This window comes from Sinocyclocheilus grahami, unplaced genomic scaffold, assembly GCF_001515645.1.
Source record: "Sinocyclocheilus grahami isolate Dianchi unplaced genomic scaffold, SAMN03320097.WGS_v1.1 scaffold17.1, whole genome shotgun sequence".
Taxonomy (NCBI): Eukaryota; Metazoa; Chordata; class Actinopteri; order Cypriniformes; family Cyprinidae; genus Sinocyclocheilus; species Sinocyclocheilus grahami.
This window is the reverse complement of record NW_015505196.1, coordinates 1,084,864-1,102,242: the sequence shown is the minus strand read 5'-3', so window position 1 is coordinate 1,102,242 and position 17,379 is coordinate 1,084,864. Positions and strand designations below refer to the sequence as shown.

Below are 17,379 nucleotides of genomic sequence, written 5' to 3'. Positions count from 1 at the left end.
AAAAGTAAAGACAGAGCCCGAAAGGGGAACAGAGTCACGTGACAGACACAGTGATGAAGCTGGTATGTGTTTGCAGTACACAAGCCACGGTTAAGACGGTTGTGACCCTCTCTCTCTCTCTCTCTCTCTCTCTCTCTCTCTCTCTCTCTCTCTCTCGCTCGCTCGCGCACACACACACACATGATGCGCAAAACTCTGCATTTGAACAGTCAATAGCAAATACTTAAACTAATAACAAAACAGTAGCTGATTCAGAAGCACCAGATTGTCATAGCAAAGTCAGAATTACACAAAAGTGTAAACACTAAATATAATATTCAGTTATTGAAACTTCTTGTAATATACTGCCATTCCTAATTTCTATAACGTTTTTAGAAGCAGAAGCACCATAAATATCTTAGGGGCCTTTCAGCAAGTTACACCTCCTATTCCCTTTAACATTATGCATAAATTTGTTTGTACCAATTTTGTAAAATGCCAAAATATGACATGGACAGCATGAAAAATACTGCAACGTGCAAATTTAAACAGTTATAACCATGTTATTGCTGGTTACCAGTATACTCAGGACATTTCCAAGCTCTCACCCTCAGTGCTCGCCCTCACGTCATTCCAAACCTGTGAAACCTATTAATTACAGATGAAGATATTTTGAAGAATGTGGGTAACTAAACAGTAAGAAGTCAATGGTTAACAGTAACTGTTTGGTTACCCACTTTCTTCAAATCTCTCAAATGTTCTTCCTTTATGTTCCAGATAAGAAAGTCAGTCATACAGGTTTAGAATGACATGAGGGTGAGTACATGATTCAGTCATTTTTGAGTGAACTATCCTTTCAACAACAATAGCATTTGTATAATGTTACTGATGTTGGTCTTTCATCAGGCATTTTTCTTTATTTAAAATGCATTAGAACCAAAAGTATTTAAAGAGAAGAAAGTCTTATCCTTAATTCATGGGATCTAAACTTCAAATATCTTTTGTTAAATTATCCTTTGTACAGTAGTTGCCGTTGTTCTGTATATAATTCAGAGTTTAACTGCACTATATTAGTAAGATCACGGTAGACACAGGTAAAACTACATATGGTAGTTAGCCTATATGGTTTCTATACAATAATAACTAAATTACTAAAAGGGCAGTGCTTGGTTTACAAGCTTGTAATTACCAGTTTGTATGGCACAATGTTTTTGAATGTATCTCCTCAAAGAAGTTTACATGGCCATGGCTGTTTTCAGCTATAGCTTCACCACAGAGCCTTTAAAGGAGTCATATGATGCAATTTAAATTTTTCCTTTCTCTTTGGAGTGTTACAAGCTCTTGGTGCATAAAGAAGATCTGTAAAGTTGCAAAGACTAAACAAATCCCGATTCAAACTGATTCAAACGCGAGTTTTGAGCATTGTAGAGTAGCTCTTGTTGTTTGTCATTTCTCCAATCACAAATGCAGACATGGTTTTATGATTACACGGCGCGATGCAACGCAACGAGTAAAAAGACAATATAAGTCATTATAACCCGCAGCTATGTCCCCACTGGATGCAACAAACGCCTCGTTTATAATGGCTTTTAATGTTTTTGTCCCGTCGCTCCGGCCGGGACACAGAATACTCCTGTACTTCTCATACTTATTTATCATCCTCCCAAGGTTAATTCTCTATTTTTTTTCTGAACTTGCTGAATTGTTGACGTTGTTGAGTTCGAATTGTTCAGATATGCTGCTCATAGGGGACATAAATATACATGTTGATAATCCTGAATCCAAACAGTTAACTTTATGGATGTATTGGACTGTTTTAATTTCTTCCAGCATGTTTATTTCCCTTCTCATAAATCTGGCCACACACTGGATTTAGTTTGTACTACGGGTTTTGACATTGATCAGCTTAGAAATGATGAACAATATTTTAGTGATCATAAATTATTGACCTATGAATTTTCAACCTCTGCTTCTCTAAAGTCTACCAAGGAGCATGTCATAACTTTTAGGAATATTAAGAACATTGATTCCCAGTTGCTCTATAGCCTTGTTGCTGAGCTACCTGTGACTGATTCTGTGGACTGTTACAACTATGCACTATCTTCTATTCTTGATATTGTGGCACCTTTGAAAGAACGAGCTGTTTCTTTCACTAGGTCATCCCCATGGTACACTAAGGAATTGTGGGCTCGCAAAGTCGAGGGAAGGAAGACTGAGCGAGGTAACACTTTACTTGAAGGGGTGTGCATAAGACTGACATGACACCTTCATAATCATGTCATGACACATGTCATGAATATGAAGGAGGTTTTATGCATGTTTATGACAACTGCCATTAAGTGTCATTCGCTCAGTTATGTCATTTTTAATGCAAAGACAAAAAATCTGGTCTTACTGTCCATATCCATAAGTTGATGTTTTGATGAGCAGCAGTTGAAGTATCATCTTGCCCTTAATTCTACCAGAGAGGCGTACTACTCACATGTGATTAATGAAGGTGTTGAAAATCCAAGAAATTTGTTTAAAACAATTAACAGGTTTTTTAAGCCTCATAATCAAATCATTAGACCCTCTTATGAGTTGTGTAACAAATTCCATAAGTATTTTACAGAGAGAGTTCAAGACATCTATAATTCCATGCTTGCTGGTTCTTCACTGCTGACCAGTGAGTTTCATCCTACAAATGTATCATCTAATTTTTCTAATTTTGCGATTGTTAGTTCAGAAGATTTTTTTAAATTAGTCATATTTATAAATTTATCAACATGCCCTCTGAGGTTTTAAAACAGTGTGCAACATTCTTGTGCCCCTCTATTACTGCAATCATTATTAACTATTTATCTACTGGAAAGGTTTCTTCAGCCCTCAAGCTAGCTGCCATTACACCAGTTCTTAAAAAGACTGGTTCTAATGTTGAGGATTTGTCAAATTACAGGCCTATTGCCCATCTTCCATTTTTAAATAAGATTCTTGAACGAGTTGTTGCTGGCCAGTTACAGCAATACTTGTCCATAAACAATATCTTAGAACCTTTTCAATCCGGATTCAGATCAGGTCATAGCACTGAGACTGCTCTAAGCTGGGTTACAAATAGGGCTGCACGACAAATTGCATGCAATATTTTATGCGCATCTTGTCAGAAAGCCGGTTCTTTAATCAGCGGTAAATCTCCATCACCTGCGGGCTTTCACATTGAGCAGCATCAACTACACAGAGCCATTGTTCACTGACGAGCTGCGCAAAAAATCGCGACGAATATGAACGTGGTTTTGTGCAGCTCATCAGTGAACAACGGCTCTGTGTAGGGTCCAGCTGCTCCAATGCTGCTCAATGTTAAAGCCCGCAGGTGATGGAGATTTACCGCTGATTACAGAACCGGCTTTACTGATAAGATTCGCGTTAAATATCGCATGCGATTTATCGTGCAGCCCTAGTTACAAACGATCTTCTAATATCTGCTGACATGGGGGCTTGTAGTATTTTACTCCTGTTAGATATTACTGCTGCTTTTGACACAATATCTCATGCTGTCCTTCTTGAAAGATTGCATACATGGTTAGGCATCTCTGGTATTGCACTTGAATGGTTTAAATCTTGGGCCCTATTTTAATGATCTAAGCGCATGGTCTAAAGCGCATGGTGCAATTGAGGGCGTGTCTGAATCCACTTTTGCTAGTTTAACGACGGGAAAAATGGTAGGCACGTCCGGCGCATTGTCTAAAAGGGTTGTCCCTATTCGCTTAATGAGTAATGCGTGGGAGCAATGACAACTGCGTCGGGCTGAAACTAGCAAAAAACACTTGCGTCCCTTATTTTACAGATCACTTTCAATTTGTTTGTTTGGGGAAATGTCAATCTGAACCAACATTAGTACAGCAGTGTGTCCCGCAGGGGTCTGTGCTTGGGCCTATTTTGTTTAGTATTTATACGTTGCCTTTGGGTCAGATCATTCGTAAGTTTGGGTTAGGGTTTCATTTTTATGCCGATGATACTCAGACCTATCTATTAGGCACACATCCTAATCTTAATCTTGCCATTACAAGAGATAAAAGCCTAGAAACACATTAATTTTCTCAAGCTTAATGAGTCAAAAACAGAACTTTTATGTGTCGGCATTCCAATGGCTTTACATAAATTAAATAGTTCTAATGTGATTAATGCTTGCTACCCCGTCCACCCAAGTACGCAATCTTGCCGTTATTTTTGACCCTCAACTATTGTTTGATGCCCATATCAATAGCACATGATAAATAAAATGCATTATTATTATTATTATTATTAATTGGTCAGGGGCCTTGTGCTGTTTATCAGTTCAAATTTGTGTGTGGATGAGACTGATCCAGATCTGCTTTTGCACTATGGCTGGCAGATGAACAGTTTAATTGGTTAGCTCTTTGTAGCAACAGCACCTAATATAGGGGGAAGGTGAGGTATCCCTTGTTTCACTGATTGGCCCACTGGGAACGTCCCGGTGCTCCTGATGGCAAGTAAATGCCTGGTGTCCATGAATACTAAAATAAACAAAAAGAGGCATGATGCATGTGCAAAAACTGTCACCACATGTTGCCAACTTTCTAGTATTTTCTGAGTATTCTAAGCAGCTGCTAGGATGGTTGCCAGGCTGTTATGATAGTTGTTAGCTTTATAAAGTGACTGTATTGTTATAATGAACATTACACATTTCTAAACAAGTCTCTTACTTATTTTATTTGAAGTTTCTTACAAGGTGTTCATTAAGACATATATTATTAAGCTCCTCTAAGCCTTAAAGTACAGGCCTGTGCTTAGAGAAACCCGACAGGGTGCTAAGACTAATAACAACCCTGCTTTATTTGGCTGACAATAATGAAGGGTGTAAGAGCAGCATTGCTCTACATTGTGTCAAGACCGAAAGAAAGAAAGGATTAAGAAATAGAAAGCATATAAATGGGATGAGGGGATGAGTTTTATGCTCAAAACAGAGACACACTATGGTACTGCTGATTGGGCTCTTATTTGACCAGAGATCCAGAGCAGAGTACATGAATGTCAACGAAGAGGAAAAGACAATGCAACATCAGAGTATTAGCCAAGCAGACTTGAAGGGGAAGAAACAGAACAGCACATATAGCTCCAGCACCAATTGCTGCTAATGTGCTGTTAGCTTTGCAAGCTATATCCTGTTTCTTTCAAGCTATATTGATTAATCAGAAGCTTTGAATGAGCTGGACCCTTCCAGGCTTAGAGGAGTTTGTCAACCATTAGCTACAAAAGCAGAGGAGGGGCAGTTAAGGAAAAAGGTTTTCCTCACAGCAGCCATTAATAAAGGATGCCATTAAAGGCAGTGTTGACAAATGAGCCTTTCACAGAGAAAATTCAGTTACGATTGTGTGTTCAGCAGCTGATAAGTTTAAAGTCATACATAATGAGGCACTTCTGCAAGCAAGTCCAGTGGGTTCGAAATTAATAAAAATAAATAAAGTAAAAAGTACAAAAATCATTCATCATCAGCGTCACAAGTCTTCAATATTGTACAAATACTATGGCAGGAAGAGGCACAGAATAGGCCATATTAATGTTTGTTTTTATATAGCCTACTATACAATTGTTATACTCGCATACCATTCAAAATTTTGTGCTCAGCACAGTTTCTCTAAAAGACTTGGATACTTTTATTCATCAAATGACTGAAAGTGACAGTAAAGACATATATAATGTTAAATAACTTTCAATTTCAAATAAATGCTATTCTTATGAACTTTGAATTAAAAGCTTAAAAAGATGCATCCTGGTTTTCATTCATTAATAATGATAAGAAATGTTTATTGGGCACTAAGTCGGCATATTATAATGTTTTTTGAAGGATCATGTGACACTGAAGACTGGCGTAATGGCTTCTGAAAATCCAGCTTTGCATCACAGAAATAAATTACATGTTAAAATATTTAAATAGAAAACAGTTATTTTAAAATGTAAGCATATTTCACAATATTCCTGTTCTTACTGTATTTTTGTTCAAATAAATGCAGACTTGGTGAGCATAATAAAAAAAATAAAAAAACATTTAAAAATCTTACAGGCCCCAAATCTTTGAATAGTATTGAATAATCAAATATTGAATAATATTAATAAAACAAGTTAATTTAGATGTTACCACATAAAGCACATTTCTTAGGTTACACAACAAAGTATTTTTACAGTGGAGCTATGAGAAATAAAGGCAGTCTCAGAAGTCGGTCATCAAAAGTCTAATTGATGAGGATGAGGCGGAGAACAGGACATCAGCTTTCATTTATCACTGTGAAGAGATGAGCTGTCAAACCACAGAAACATCAGCACCAGGCTCCCCACGCTAAATCTGCTGTGTGGGACTGAGTCAATCAAAGGGCTTATCTGCTCTATAATATTTAATATTTGATTTTTAATTAAAATAAAACATTTTATAATATTAATTGTATTATTTAAATAGTGTACCTGAATAATACTTGCAGAAAAAAATGGCTAAATGTGTGCTTGAGCAGAGTAACAATTTCACCGCATTCATTATAAGATTAGAAACATTAATAAACAACAGTCTGTTTCTGAGATGCAGGAGTCCTGAAACAGTTGATTTTTCCTAACAACAATTTTTATTTTATTTTATTTTATTTTATTTTATTTTATTTTATTTTATTTTATTTTATTTTATTTTATTTTATTTTATTTTATTTTATTTAGATTTATCTAGTCCAATTTTCTTAAAACGGAGATTATATTTGGTGTTTTGCATTATTTATTTTCCAAAAATGTATGAGTGACAGGAATTGGTGAATTTTTAAGAATGTGTAGAAACAAACAAAAAAATATCTTTAACATCAGACAGAAATGTATTTGCACAAATTAGCAAAATGCCACAAAAAAAGAAAGAAAAAAATAGAAAATAAATGGACAGCATGCAAAATAAAATTCATGACCCATTCTGAAAACAACAAAAGCAGCCTATACCAGTATAGATTTAAACATGAAAAAAAAAAACATTTGTGACCCTGGACCACAAAATCAGTCTTAAGTCGCTGGGGTATATTTGTAGCAATAGCCAAAAATATATTGTATGGGTCAAAATTATAGATTTTTCTTTTATGCCAAAAATCATTAGGATATTAAGTAAAGATCATGTCCCATTAAGATATTTTGTAAATTTCCTACCGTAAATATATCAAAATTTAATTTTTGATTAGTAATATACATTGCTAAGGACTTCATTTGGACAACTTTAAAGGCGATTTTCTCAATATTTTGATTTTTTTGCACCCTCAGATTCCAGATTCCAGATTCCCAAATGTTGTCCAATCCTAACAAACCATACATCAATGGAAAGCTTATTTATTCAGCTTTCAGATGGTGTATAAAACTAAATTTCAGAAAAAATTGACACCTAAGACTGGTTTTGTGGTCCAGGGTCACATTTTATTACTGGTTACCAGTATACTTTTAATAGTATACTTACCAGTATATGCTGGTCTACATGCAATAACCAACGTGTGTCAATAACAATTTCTCAGCATTCACGAAGAACATTAATAAATTATACTCTGTTTCTGAGACAAAGGGAAGCACCATCAGCATTGTTATTTCCTAACAGCCTTTTTTGAGGTTCAACCAGTTCAAGTTTCTTAAAAACAGCATCATATCTGGTGCTTTGGATTATTTATTTTCCAAAAACATATGAGTGACAGGAATTGGTGAATACGTAGGATTCAGACCCCAAATATGTGTAAAAACAAAAAATGAAAAATGACAACAAACAGGAAACTGATAGAGGTGAACAATGGGGCACGTGGAAATCCTTTTCTGCGCCCATCAGACTCACTTGATAAAGACTCCAGACTGGGCAGACAAAAACAAAAGAGGGCATTGAGATCACACAGTGACCCCGGCTGGCTCCACCGACACGTTTCTGGTCATGTGCCAGCCCTGTGTCTCCTAGCGATGCCTGCTGGGTCTGGCGGGTCTGTCAGACAAGCCATAGACACAAGACACTTTATATGTTGCCCGCTACTTACATAAGCATCCACACAGGTTGTTTGTTATATTAATGCTGCATATGCAGATGGTGGTTTATGTTAATTAGAAGATAGGGAATGATTGTTATCCAGATTCATGCTACTTTATGTCTGACCTCAATTAGTCTTTTAATCCTGATCTGCCCTTAAAACAAGTGAAGCAAATAATGTGTAGGTCCTCATGTGCCTCAGAGCCACCTCAGGATGCCTCACATTTTTATATTGCAAGAAAGCAACTAACCTACACTTGTTTTGTCTAACAATTCATTTAATTTGAAGTATAAATCATAGCTGATTTCATTATTCCTGCTCTGACTGTGAGGTAAAATATGGGTGATTGACAGGTCAAAGAGATTATATTAGACATCTCAATAAACCCTAGCGGACAGACTGTAAAATATTGAAACAAAGTGTCCTATTTCCTGCTGTGAGTTGATGATCTAATGTGATTTAAAAGACCTGAAGACATGTGGTCTGAAGTCTGTTGTCTCTGCTATCAGATTGTATCATATTTCAGTTTCTTGTTCAAATGATTCTGTCATACAAACATAAAATGCTGTAATGATTTTAGTATGCTAATGTACTCCACGCCTACATGTCAATCACCAACCCCCACTGTCCATCACTCCCAACATATACACAGCACCTATTTCAGACATTAAAACACTCTTATTTGCACTTTTCCTCCATCTATGTATCTCTCTGTCAGTGCTGGACATGGCTATGGTTAGGGGTGGGCGGAATGCTCAAAATTCTATTTCACGGTAACAATATATTTCACGATATAGTTATTTATATATGTAGTTATACTGAAAATAAACTAACAGATAGATAGATAGATAGATAGATAGATAGATAGATAGATAGATAGATAGATCTACCCTGATTTGACCACACTGTAAGTCTGTCTATGAGTAAATTTTTACTTTAACTTGATATTGCTTTATTTGTCCTAGTTTATTTCATTCTAGGTCACTTACAGTAATTGCAATGCAGACTTTATAGTAAAGTCCTTATGCTCCAGGATGATGTATTCATTTTTAGACTCTTATTAGAGTACATCTAAGGACCACTTATTTTTTAGCTTCCGTTCATGTCTGCAGCTTTGCAAATCAGATCCCTTTTCAAGTATACGCTGAGATTACTGGATTGGGTACAAACCATATGTTTGGCGCATAGCATAACATTCATATTTCTCATTCCTAAGCAGATTTCAGAAAGATTAAGGTCTTAAGATCTATAAGTGTTTCACCAAATGACTTGAAAAACTAACAGAGCTCTAATCTTGTTTTAAAAGTGACTTTTAAAGTGGCTTCAATGAGGAATAGGTGGAGGCAGCAGGGTGCATATGGGTTAACAATGATGACTTAAGTGTCTGACCCCTCTTCCCAGCCTTTATAGATTTATAAAACCATTATGGAGGGTATACACTATTACCATGTCATTGGTTGCTATTATCAGCTAATCACAAAGCACGCAGCTGGGAGAATACGTAATGCATCTAACATCTAGGCTAATACATCAAAACTGGTCAGTTTTATTTACTTATTACTAATTTGGCAACCCAAATGTGAACTCCTGCCAAAGAAAGTGCGGCTTCTTTCTTTCCATCTGCTTCTGTGGTGTAAAACCAAGCAAAGCTCTTTGGGGAAAAAAAAGAAAGGCAAAAGAGCGATTGGCATTCATGGAGTTGGATGTTAAGAAGCGTATCTGACTGAGAGAGTCTTGTGTTGGCTAGTACAGATCCGCTAGCCCCCCTAAACGCGGCCCACACCTGCCAGCTGCACTTTAAATCCTCCAGCCGTTAGGTTCAATTACAGCAGAGTTGGATGGAGTCACAGTGGGGTGTCTACGCCACAGCATCCCCACCCCCACCTGCCGGGAATTAGGCTCGGAATGCTCGGAAGCAGATGGCATCCAGTGGCTATCATGTTAACATGCATGTTACCCCTAAATATTCATAATTTAGCCTTTGATGGACTTTCTTTGATTTCAAGGCAATGGATAATTCTCAGGCTCAGATGGTTTTTGACTCTGACTATAGAGGTATAGCTAGGCAAGGCTGTAGTTTTGTCTTATAATAAGTCATAGAAAGGCTTTTAAAACATTTATATTGATAGTTTTTGTCTATAATGGATAAGAACACCTTAATTTTAGATACATGAAGCCTCTCTGTTTTGCAAATTGAAAACATTAAGCAAATTGCAAAAGTTGATATAGCTGTATATTATTATATATATATTATTATTATATTTAATATTCAAAAGCAAGACTAAAGACATTCATTTTTCTATTTCAAATAAATGCTGTGCTTGGGAACTTTCTATCCATTTAAGGGGGGGGGTGGGGGGATGGGGCTGCTAAAAAGTTGGATTCTCTTGCTAAACATGGCCAACATTTCAAAAACATTTTGGACGTATGATGGAGTATTTCTGTGGCAAATACACTCATCCTGGGTTCGTATAAGTTTCGGAAAGTTTTTTTTCGAGCATGTCCCTTCATGATATCATGAATTGCGGAATTCCTTGAATGGGCACTTCTCCCGGATGAGCGTGCACACAACATCATCAGCAGCGCTGCACAGGACTCGCTTGAGAGGAATGTCTCCAAAGAAGTGTGTTTTTGGTTGTAAGGGAAAGAGAACCTTGTTCAGTTTCCCAAAGAACCCAGTGTTACGTGAACAGTGGATGCAGTTTGTTTTTCCGGGGAAGCAACAGAGTTTCGCAAGTGTGTTGTTTGTTCCCGTCATTTTGGTAACAATTTTTTTATAAACAAGGCCCAGTTCGACGCTGGATTTACACATCGTTTGATACTGACAAATGGAGCAGTCCCAGAGATAAAAAATCTCGGTCATGATTCGGAAGTGCAGGCTGTAAGTAAAACTGCATTAAATGTTGGTGTTTTGTTGGCAGTTGGCACGCAAGTGCTCATGACTCTTTAGCTCCACCCACGGCATGCCTCCAGGAGTTGGGCTGTTTTTGGAGAGAATCATAAAGCTGCATCTTTCTTTTGTAAATATGATCAAACTAAAGACGGAGATAAAATGGAGATGGAGATATAAGGGATGGTTTACTACTCTATAGGTACTCAAGATTAACATGAGCTTGGATGAAACTGTGTGTTCTGTTCCCTTTAAAGAATCCTGAAAATAATGTATTATGGTTTCCACAAAAATATTAAGCAGCACAACTGTTTTCAACATTGATAATGATAAGAAATGTTTGAGCAACAAATCGGCATATTAGAATGATTTCTAAAGCATCATGTGAGACTGAAGACAGGAGTAATGGCTACTGAAAATGTAGCATTGCCATCAAAGGAATAACAGTTATTTTAAATTGTAATAATATTTCATAATATGTTTTGGTCAAAATATTCTTACAGACCACAAACTTTTGAAAGGTAGCGTAAATACATAAAATATATACAGTGCATAAATGAATAAATAAATCCCAGCTAATATGACCCTGCCCAATATGGGTTCTTGGGCTTCAATCCTCTTTAAGCCACACTAGCGATATCTTCAGAAACAGTCTAGTTACACTATATAATCTGGAGCAGGGGATGTCCTTTTCATCTAGTGTGTTCACAGCTGTGCATTGAGGACATGCCACCTCTAACTCTTCACAGTCCTACTGAGGGCATACCAACTGTAATCACATATGACATGCAGTGATGCCTTGCTTGAACCAACCAAAAAGCTCTCAAGTAAACACAGTTCCAAAACAAATTATGCCTCTTGTGCATCTACAGACATATATACACACACAGAAACGCACTCATCCCATGAAAGCATTTAGATGAGTATTGAGTGTGTGAGTAAGCAGCTTAAATGTAAGACAAGTTTCATTTAAGTCAGTCAGATGGATTTGCACTGCATTTTGATCTAGTTGGGTGTTTCTTGGAACCTTGTTATTGGTGTCTGCAAATATAAAGTTCCAATCTGAATGCTTTAATGTTTTTCTTCTCATCCCATTTCTCATTCCTCAGTTGTAAAGAGATTCATCAAAGACGTTAATCTTACTAAGGCTAAGAAAAGACACACAGTGAGAGTACAGCAACACTGAGCTATGTACAAATGCCTCATTACTATGATTACTGAGATGAGCACACAAGGTCATCTGTAGAGAAATGCATGAGTGGACCAATTTATGTACAGTAGAGCATATTCTATAAATATAGTACACTTTGGGGTCCCATGACTACATTTAAACCATTCGAGGTACAAATAAGATATATTAGGCATGTAAAAATACAATACAAATGCTAATAAAAAATGACCTTGAACTGAAAGATACTACTTTTAAACCAATAGATAAAAATACAACAAAATATATTTCATTTATTTCACCTTATGATCTAAAAGTAAAAAATCCCATTTGCTGTTGTTAAGATTCATAAAATGTATCTTCAATACAAAGGATATTCCTTAAATGTCTTAAAGACATGGGTATCACTGCAGTGCTATCCCGTCATATATTTTTAATGCTTATCGGTGACAAACCATGCTATTTGTGTGTGTGCCAGGAGCTACTCCCACTGAGCCACTCACAGACATTAGGATTCCCTGTGCTGCAGGGTAGATGACTTGCTCTTCCCAATCATAGACAGCACTAAAGCCTACATATATTAGTGGCAAACTGCCATTGGCTGCTCAATCTGAGCTACATAAAGTCACTGAATAATGTAGAGCACTTTGGGCTAAAAGTCCATTTGACAGGTTGAGACTGTGTAACATATGGTTCGATTTAAATGTTTTCTACAAATGAAGTCTACTCTGGACACTCCAACCTTTTCTAAGATATAATAATAATAATAATAATAATCATCATCATCATTAATAAAGCCTCAATGGGAATTAGTTGCAGAGCTGTGGTGCTAACCAGAATTTTGGCATTGTTAAATTTGTGGAGGTGAGAGTGCAACCAGACTTTAAGTCTTTAAGTATGATTATAAGAATAGAAGGTCTTATTCAGAACAAGTGAAAATATTGATGTGAATGTCTTTAGGATAGCAATAATAACTGAGACCGGATGTGACTATGAGGGAGCATGTAAATATTGAAATGAAAAGGGCCAAAAACAGAGCCCTGCGGGACCTCTATAATGGTTAAATGGTTCTGTTTGTTAATTCGCAGGGTCTCAAAATTACTATTTCTTCCACCAATATCACACACCCAAATTACAGAGGATGAGGTGAGTGACTTATTTCAGCCACTTTCTCAGATAAATCCAGCCTGAGACATTACCATAATAATTCTACATTCACCTTTGTCAGGCAATTCTTGGAGGGAGTTTTGCATAATTAAGGCAGATAAAGCCGGGACAGACTTCAAATATGCGAATGAGTTCTCTCACTAAATTCCAAAGAGATTCACGGTGGTTGAGAGGCAGCCAGGAACTTTCAATATAGAATTCACCACTGACATCATCAAGACGCATCAGCTATCCAGGCGTGCTTTTTGGATGAGAACAGAAAGGGATAATTCCCCTGCCCCCAAAAGATTTCTGCATGAAAATCCTTCAAAATGTCTTTGTGTTCCACAGAAACAATGAGTATTCTTCATTTGCTGAAAATCCACATTTATATATTTAGGAAACAAAAGACATATTGTCTCAAAAGATTAAAAGATGAGTAAACAAACACAGAGGAGCACACAGATAGATGAAATGCTACATGTACAGATGAAAAGAGAAGGTAATACTCGAATAGTCTTGAATACTGTCTCTGCTGGAAAGACCATGGCTGAACGCTCAGTGTCCCTGCCATTACCAGAATTCAAAGGTCAATTGTGCTTTCTGTCAGTAATGTCTGGTCCTGTCTATTTTCTTTCAGATACTACTGTAAATAACCAAAGTATTTTGATTACTTCTAATTAAGTATTTCATTTACCAAGATAAAATATCAATGAATGATGTAAAGCTGCAACAGAATCCAACACATTTATTTACTGTGCTTTGCTTTACTTAGAATGAACTGCAGATTGGTTTAACCACATAAATGAAATGAGAATTACTTGTTTTAGTGTCCTAATAACCACAGAGGTGACTAAAGACATGCCCCATCTGGATTTCCCGGCTGGGCTGGTTAAAGCACGTTCAGAATTAAAGTTCAGGTGGTCATTACCAGCTCCTGATGTATAATTCTGCACTATCTATATGACAACAGCTCAGATCATTATTTGAGTCCCTTGAGGGTAGCATCACTGAAGCGTTCACATTTATTAAAGGTGATAAAACACTAAAAGTGTGGCCTAATTTTTTAGGAGCATCCAAGGAAAAAGGAGAAATACAGTGAGAACAGGAAGTTACAAACTTCACCTCTTCTTCACCTCACAAGTTATAGACTTAACTTGCTTATACTTAGGGCTGATAAATAGGACTGATAAATGTTGACTTATAGAACAGAATAAAAACCAACTAATATGCTGATATATAATCAATATATCTGCAAATGACCCCAAAAAGGGGTCATATGATGCTATTTTAAAGATCATTATTTTGTGTATTTGGTGTAACAGAATATGTTGACATGCTTTAATGTTCAAAAAACACATTTTCAAATACTGTACATTATTGTAGGTCCTCTATGCCCCGCCTCTCTCAAACACGTCATTTTCAACAAGGCCCCCTCCTTTGACAAGTGCAGTCTGCTCTGATTGGCCAGCTGACCCAGTGCATACGAAACACACAGCGTCTCCCTGACATGGCTGCATCAACACTACTGCTTTTCCTGAAACCACGCCTTCTTTCTTTGCGTGCACATTTGGGCGGCATTATGCTAATATTTCCACATAGTGACATAGACATGTGGGGGTGTGTTAGAATGAGCCGTTTTAGGTAGGCGTGGTTGACTCTTAACTTTTATAAAGAATAGCTCTTTGGATTTGAGACTTTAGTCTTTGCAACTTTACAGATCTTCTTTATGCACCAAGAGCTTGTAACACTCCAAAGAGAAAGGAAAACTTGAAATCGCTTCATATGACCCCTTTACATTTATGAAAATCATCTCCAGAGATGACTTTTTTTTTTTTTATCCCAGATTTATTGCATGAGCAGGTCATGAAAAGATCGATTTTAGACTAAAAATTCCTAAATGTCAAAATCTCAAAAAACAATTCATGGCAAAACATATGCGTGCTTGAGGCAAATTTGTTCCTATGAGGAAAGGGACTGTCATGTGAAATTCAGTCTTCAATGGTTTAGTCGGACTGACATTTTGAATCTTGCTATTCACTAGTGTCTATGCAACCATACGTCTAAAATAAAAAATGCTGTGTGTAGAGTTTGTAGAGTCTTCAGCATAGGAATAAAAAGTTATAGCTCTTCAACGTAACGATGTAATAATGATATTATGCCAGAGCAAAAATAATAGGCCTATGCTGGTTTCCTATGGTTTCCAGACAATTCCAGAGCATAAATCACTCACACAACATTCAGATTAACCCTTAAATGCATACCTCGGGTCTTTAGCGACCCGGGACATCATTCTCTACCCTCTCTCCTTCCTTCATTTTTTTAAGGTAAATATCAACTTTCTTAATATTCCTCAATCTATTAATTATAAACAATATAACAAGAAAAATATAGTAAAATATAAAAGAATGCCAGTTTTCTGATACATTTTTGTAAAAAAAAAAGTGTATAGGGTCGCTAGAGATCCGAGGTATGTAATATCTGATGTGCAATATGTGCAATGCATCTTTTTTCCTCAAGGTGGCACTGTTTGATACACAATGATGATGTGATGTTTCACTCATAATTACGGCAGGCATAAAACAAACGAATAGCAAAAATTGAAGTGGTTTGAATGGCTTTACTGCAGAGCAATTACTATACGCAATGAAATATAAATGTCACTGTCATTTGATGCTGGACGTGGTGAATAAGCTGCCAGTGATCAAAATATTGAATATGAAGTCATTGAAAACGATAGTTTTGAGAATATGGTTGAGATCGTGAATGTGAGGCAGATTCTGGATGTACTGTAGAAATGCGCTCTGACAATGACAGCGATGGTATAATCATCTACTCAAATTGAACCCTTTTAAGTTACAAAAGGTAACGAAATATGCTTTATTTTATTCTTCTGTAATTGTTCTTAAAATATCAAAAGAGATTTTTTGCTATTGCAGCAGTTAGAGGTTCATCCATGCTGCTGGGTATATAGGTCCGGGTCACTAAAGACACGAATATGTAATAAAGATTGGTGAAACATTCATGCATTTAAGGGTTAATGACCTTGTTTGAAACCATAGGGGCCATTTCAACCCCCTTTGGGCTTTAGCTAATATCTTTATTTAAATAATTTTATTAAATGACTTTTTAGATCTATCACTTACTTGTTTGCCCTCCAGAGTATAGAGTCTTTTCACAGCGCCAGAATCCAGTTTAATGGCATCAGTGATGTCTGTGAGCACCTGCTCAAAGCAGTGAGCCGTCTTCTTATTCAAGAGGATCCGGACAGCTTTACGGGGTTTGACACCACTCCTGATGACCGTCACCAGCTTGGGTTTGATGAAGTCTTTGCTCTCTCGATCTCTCAGCTCGTTCTTTGATGTGGTAAGGGATGGCAGCGAGCGGGATGTGCCCGTCTTCACGTTGACTGACCAGTTGGGATTGAGATTCTTAGTGTAGTCCACTTTACGGTATGGTTCATTGGAAGCACACACATAGCTTTCACCTGCCAAGAGGAGAATAAGATGAATGGAATTGTTTTGTTCAAAACGCTTCAAAATGCAGATATAGGTCTTCAATTATGAATAAAGTACTTTACTGAAAACCTAAATCATTAATTTATTTCCAAATGCATTTTTGACATCATGATTGAAGGTAAGACGTGATTTTAGATATTTATGAAGTAGACATTTAAATACTATAATGAATACGGCCTATTTTTACTTTATTAAATATTTATTAAAATTTAAAAAAAAATAACATTTATTCTAATGAACCTGATACGAAAGCCCATTTTTAGCAGTGAAACTAAATAAAACAGGTAATTTTGAGCTGAAGTTTAAAATAAGAAGTAAAGCCAAAAAGTGACATAAAATTTCAGCTTGAAACAATTTGGGAATATAACACCACCATTATAATAAAAAAAATTGCAATTATGAGAAAGTCGCAACTGGGAGATATGAACTTACAACTATGAGAAATAAAGATATAAAGTCAAATTGTAAGAAATAAAGTCTAATTGTGTGATATAGAGCCATATTTTCGAAAAACTATAAAGTTACAGTTCTATATACTGTATAGGCATAATTGTAAGATATGAAGTCACTTTTGAGTAGTATTTTTGAGATATAAATTTGCTATTCTGAGATATTATGAATTATCAAATGTAAAGTTGCTATCATTTATTTATTAATATATATATA

General features: G+C 36.4%; 1 protein-coding gene across 8 annotated transcripts in view; it reads right to left on the bottom strand.

Moving 5' to 3' along the window:
* LOC107550694 (serine/threonine-protein kinase DCLK2-like) overlaps positions 1–17,379 on the bottom strand; it is a 63,522-nt gene that overhangs the window by 40,337 nt on the left and 5,806 nt on the right. For all 8 annotated transcript variants that reach the window (XR_001604694.1, XM_016232044.1, XM_016232051.1 and 5 more), the window contains exon 2: positions 16,342–16,682. Coding sequence is in view for 7 of the 8 variants with exons in the window: in XM_016232044.1 (XP_016087530.1) it covers positions 16,342–16,682 (341 nt within the window). In the remaining variant the exon portion in view is untranslated. The remainder of the gene's footprint in view (positions 1–16,341; positions 16,683–17,379) is intronic.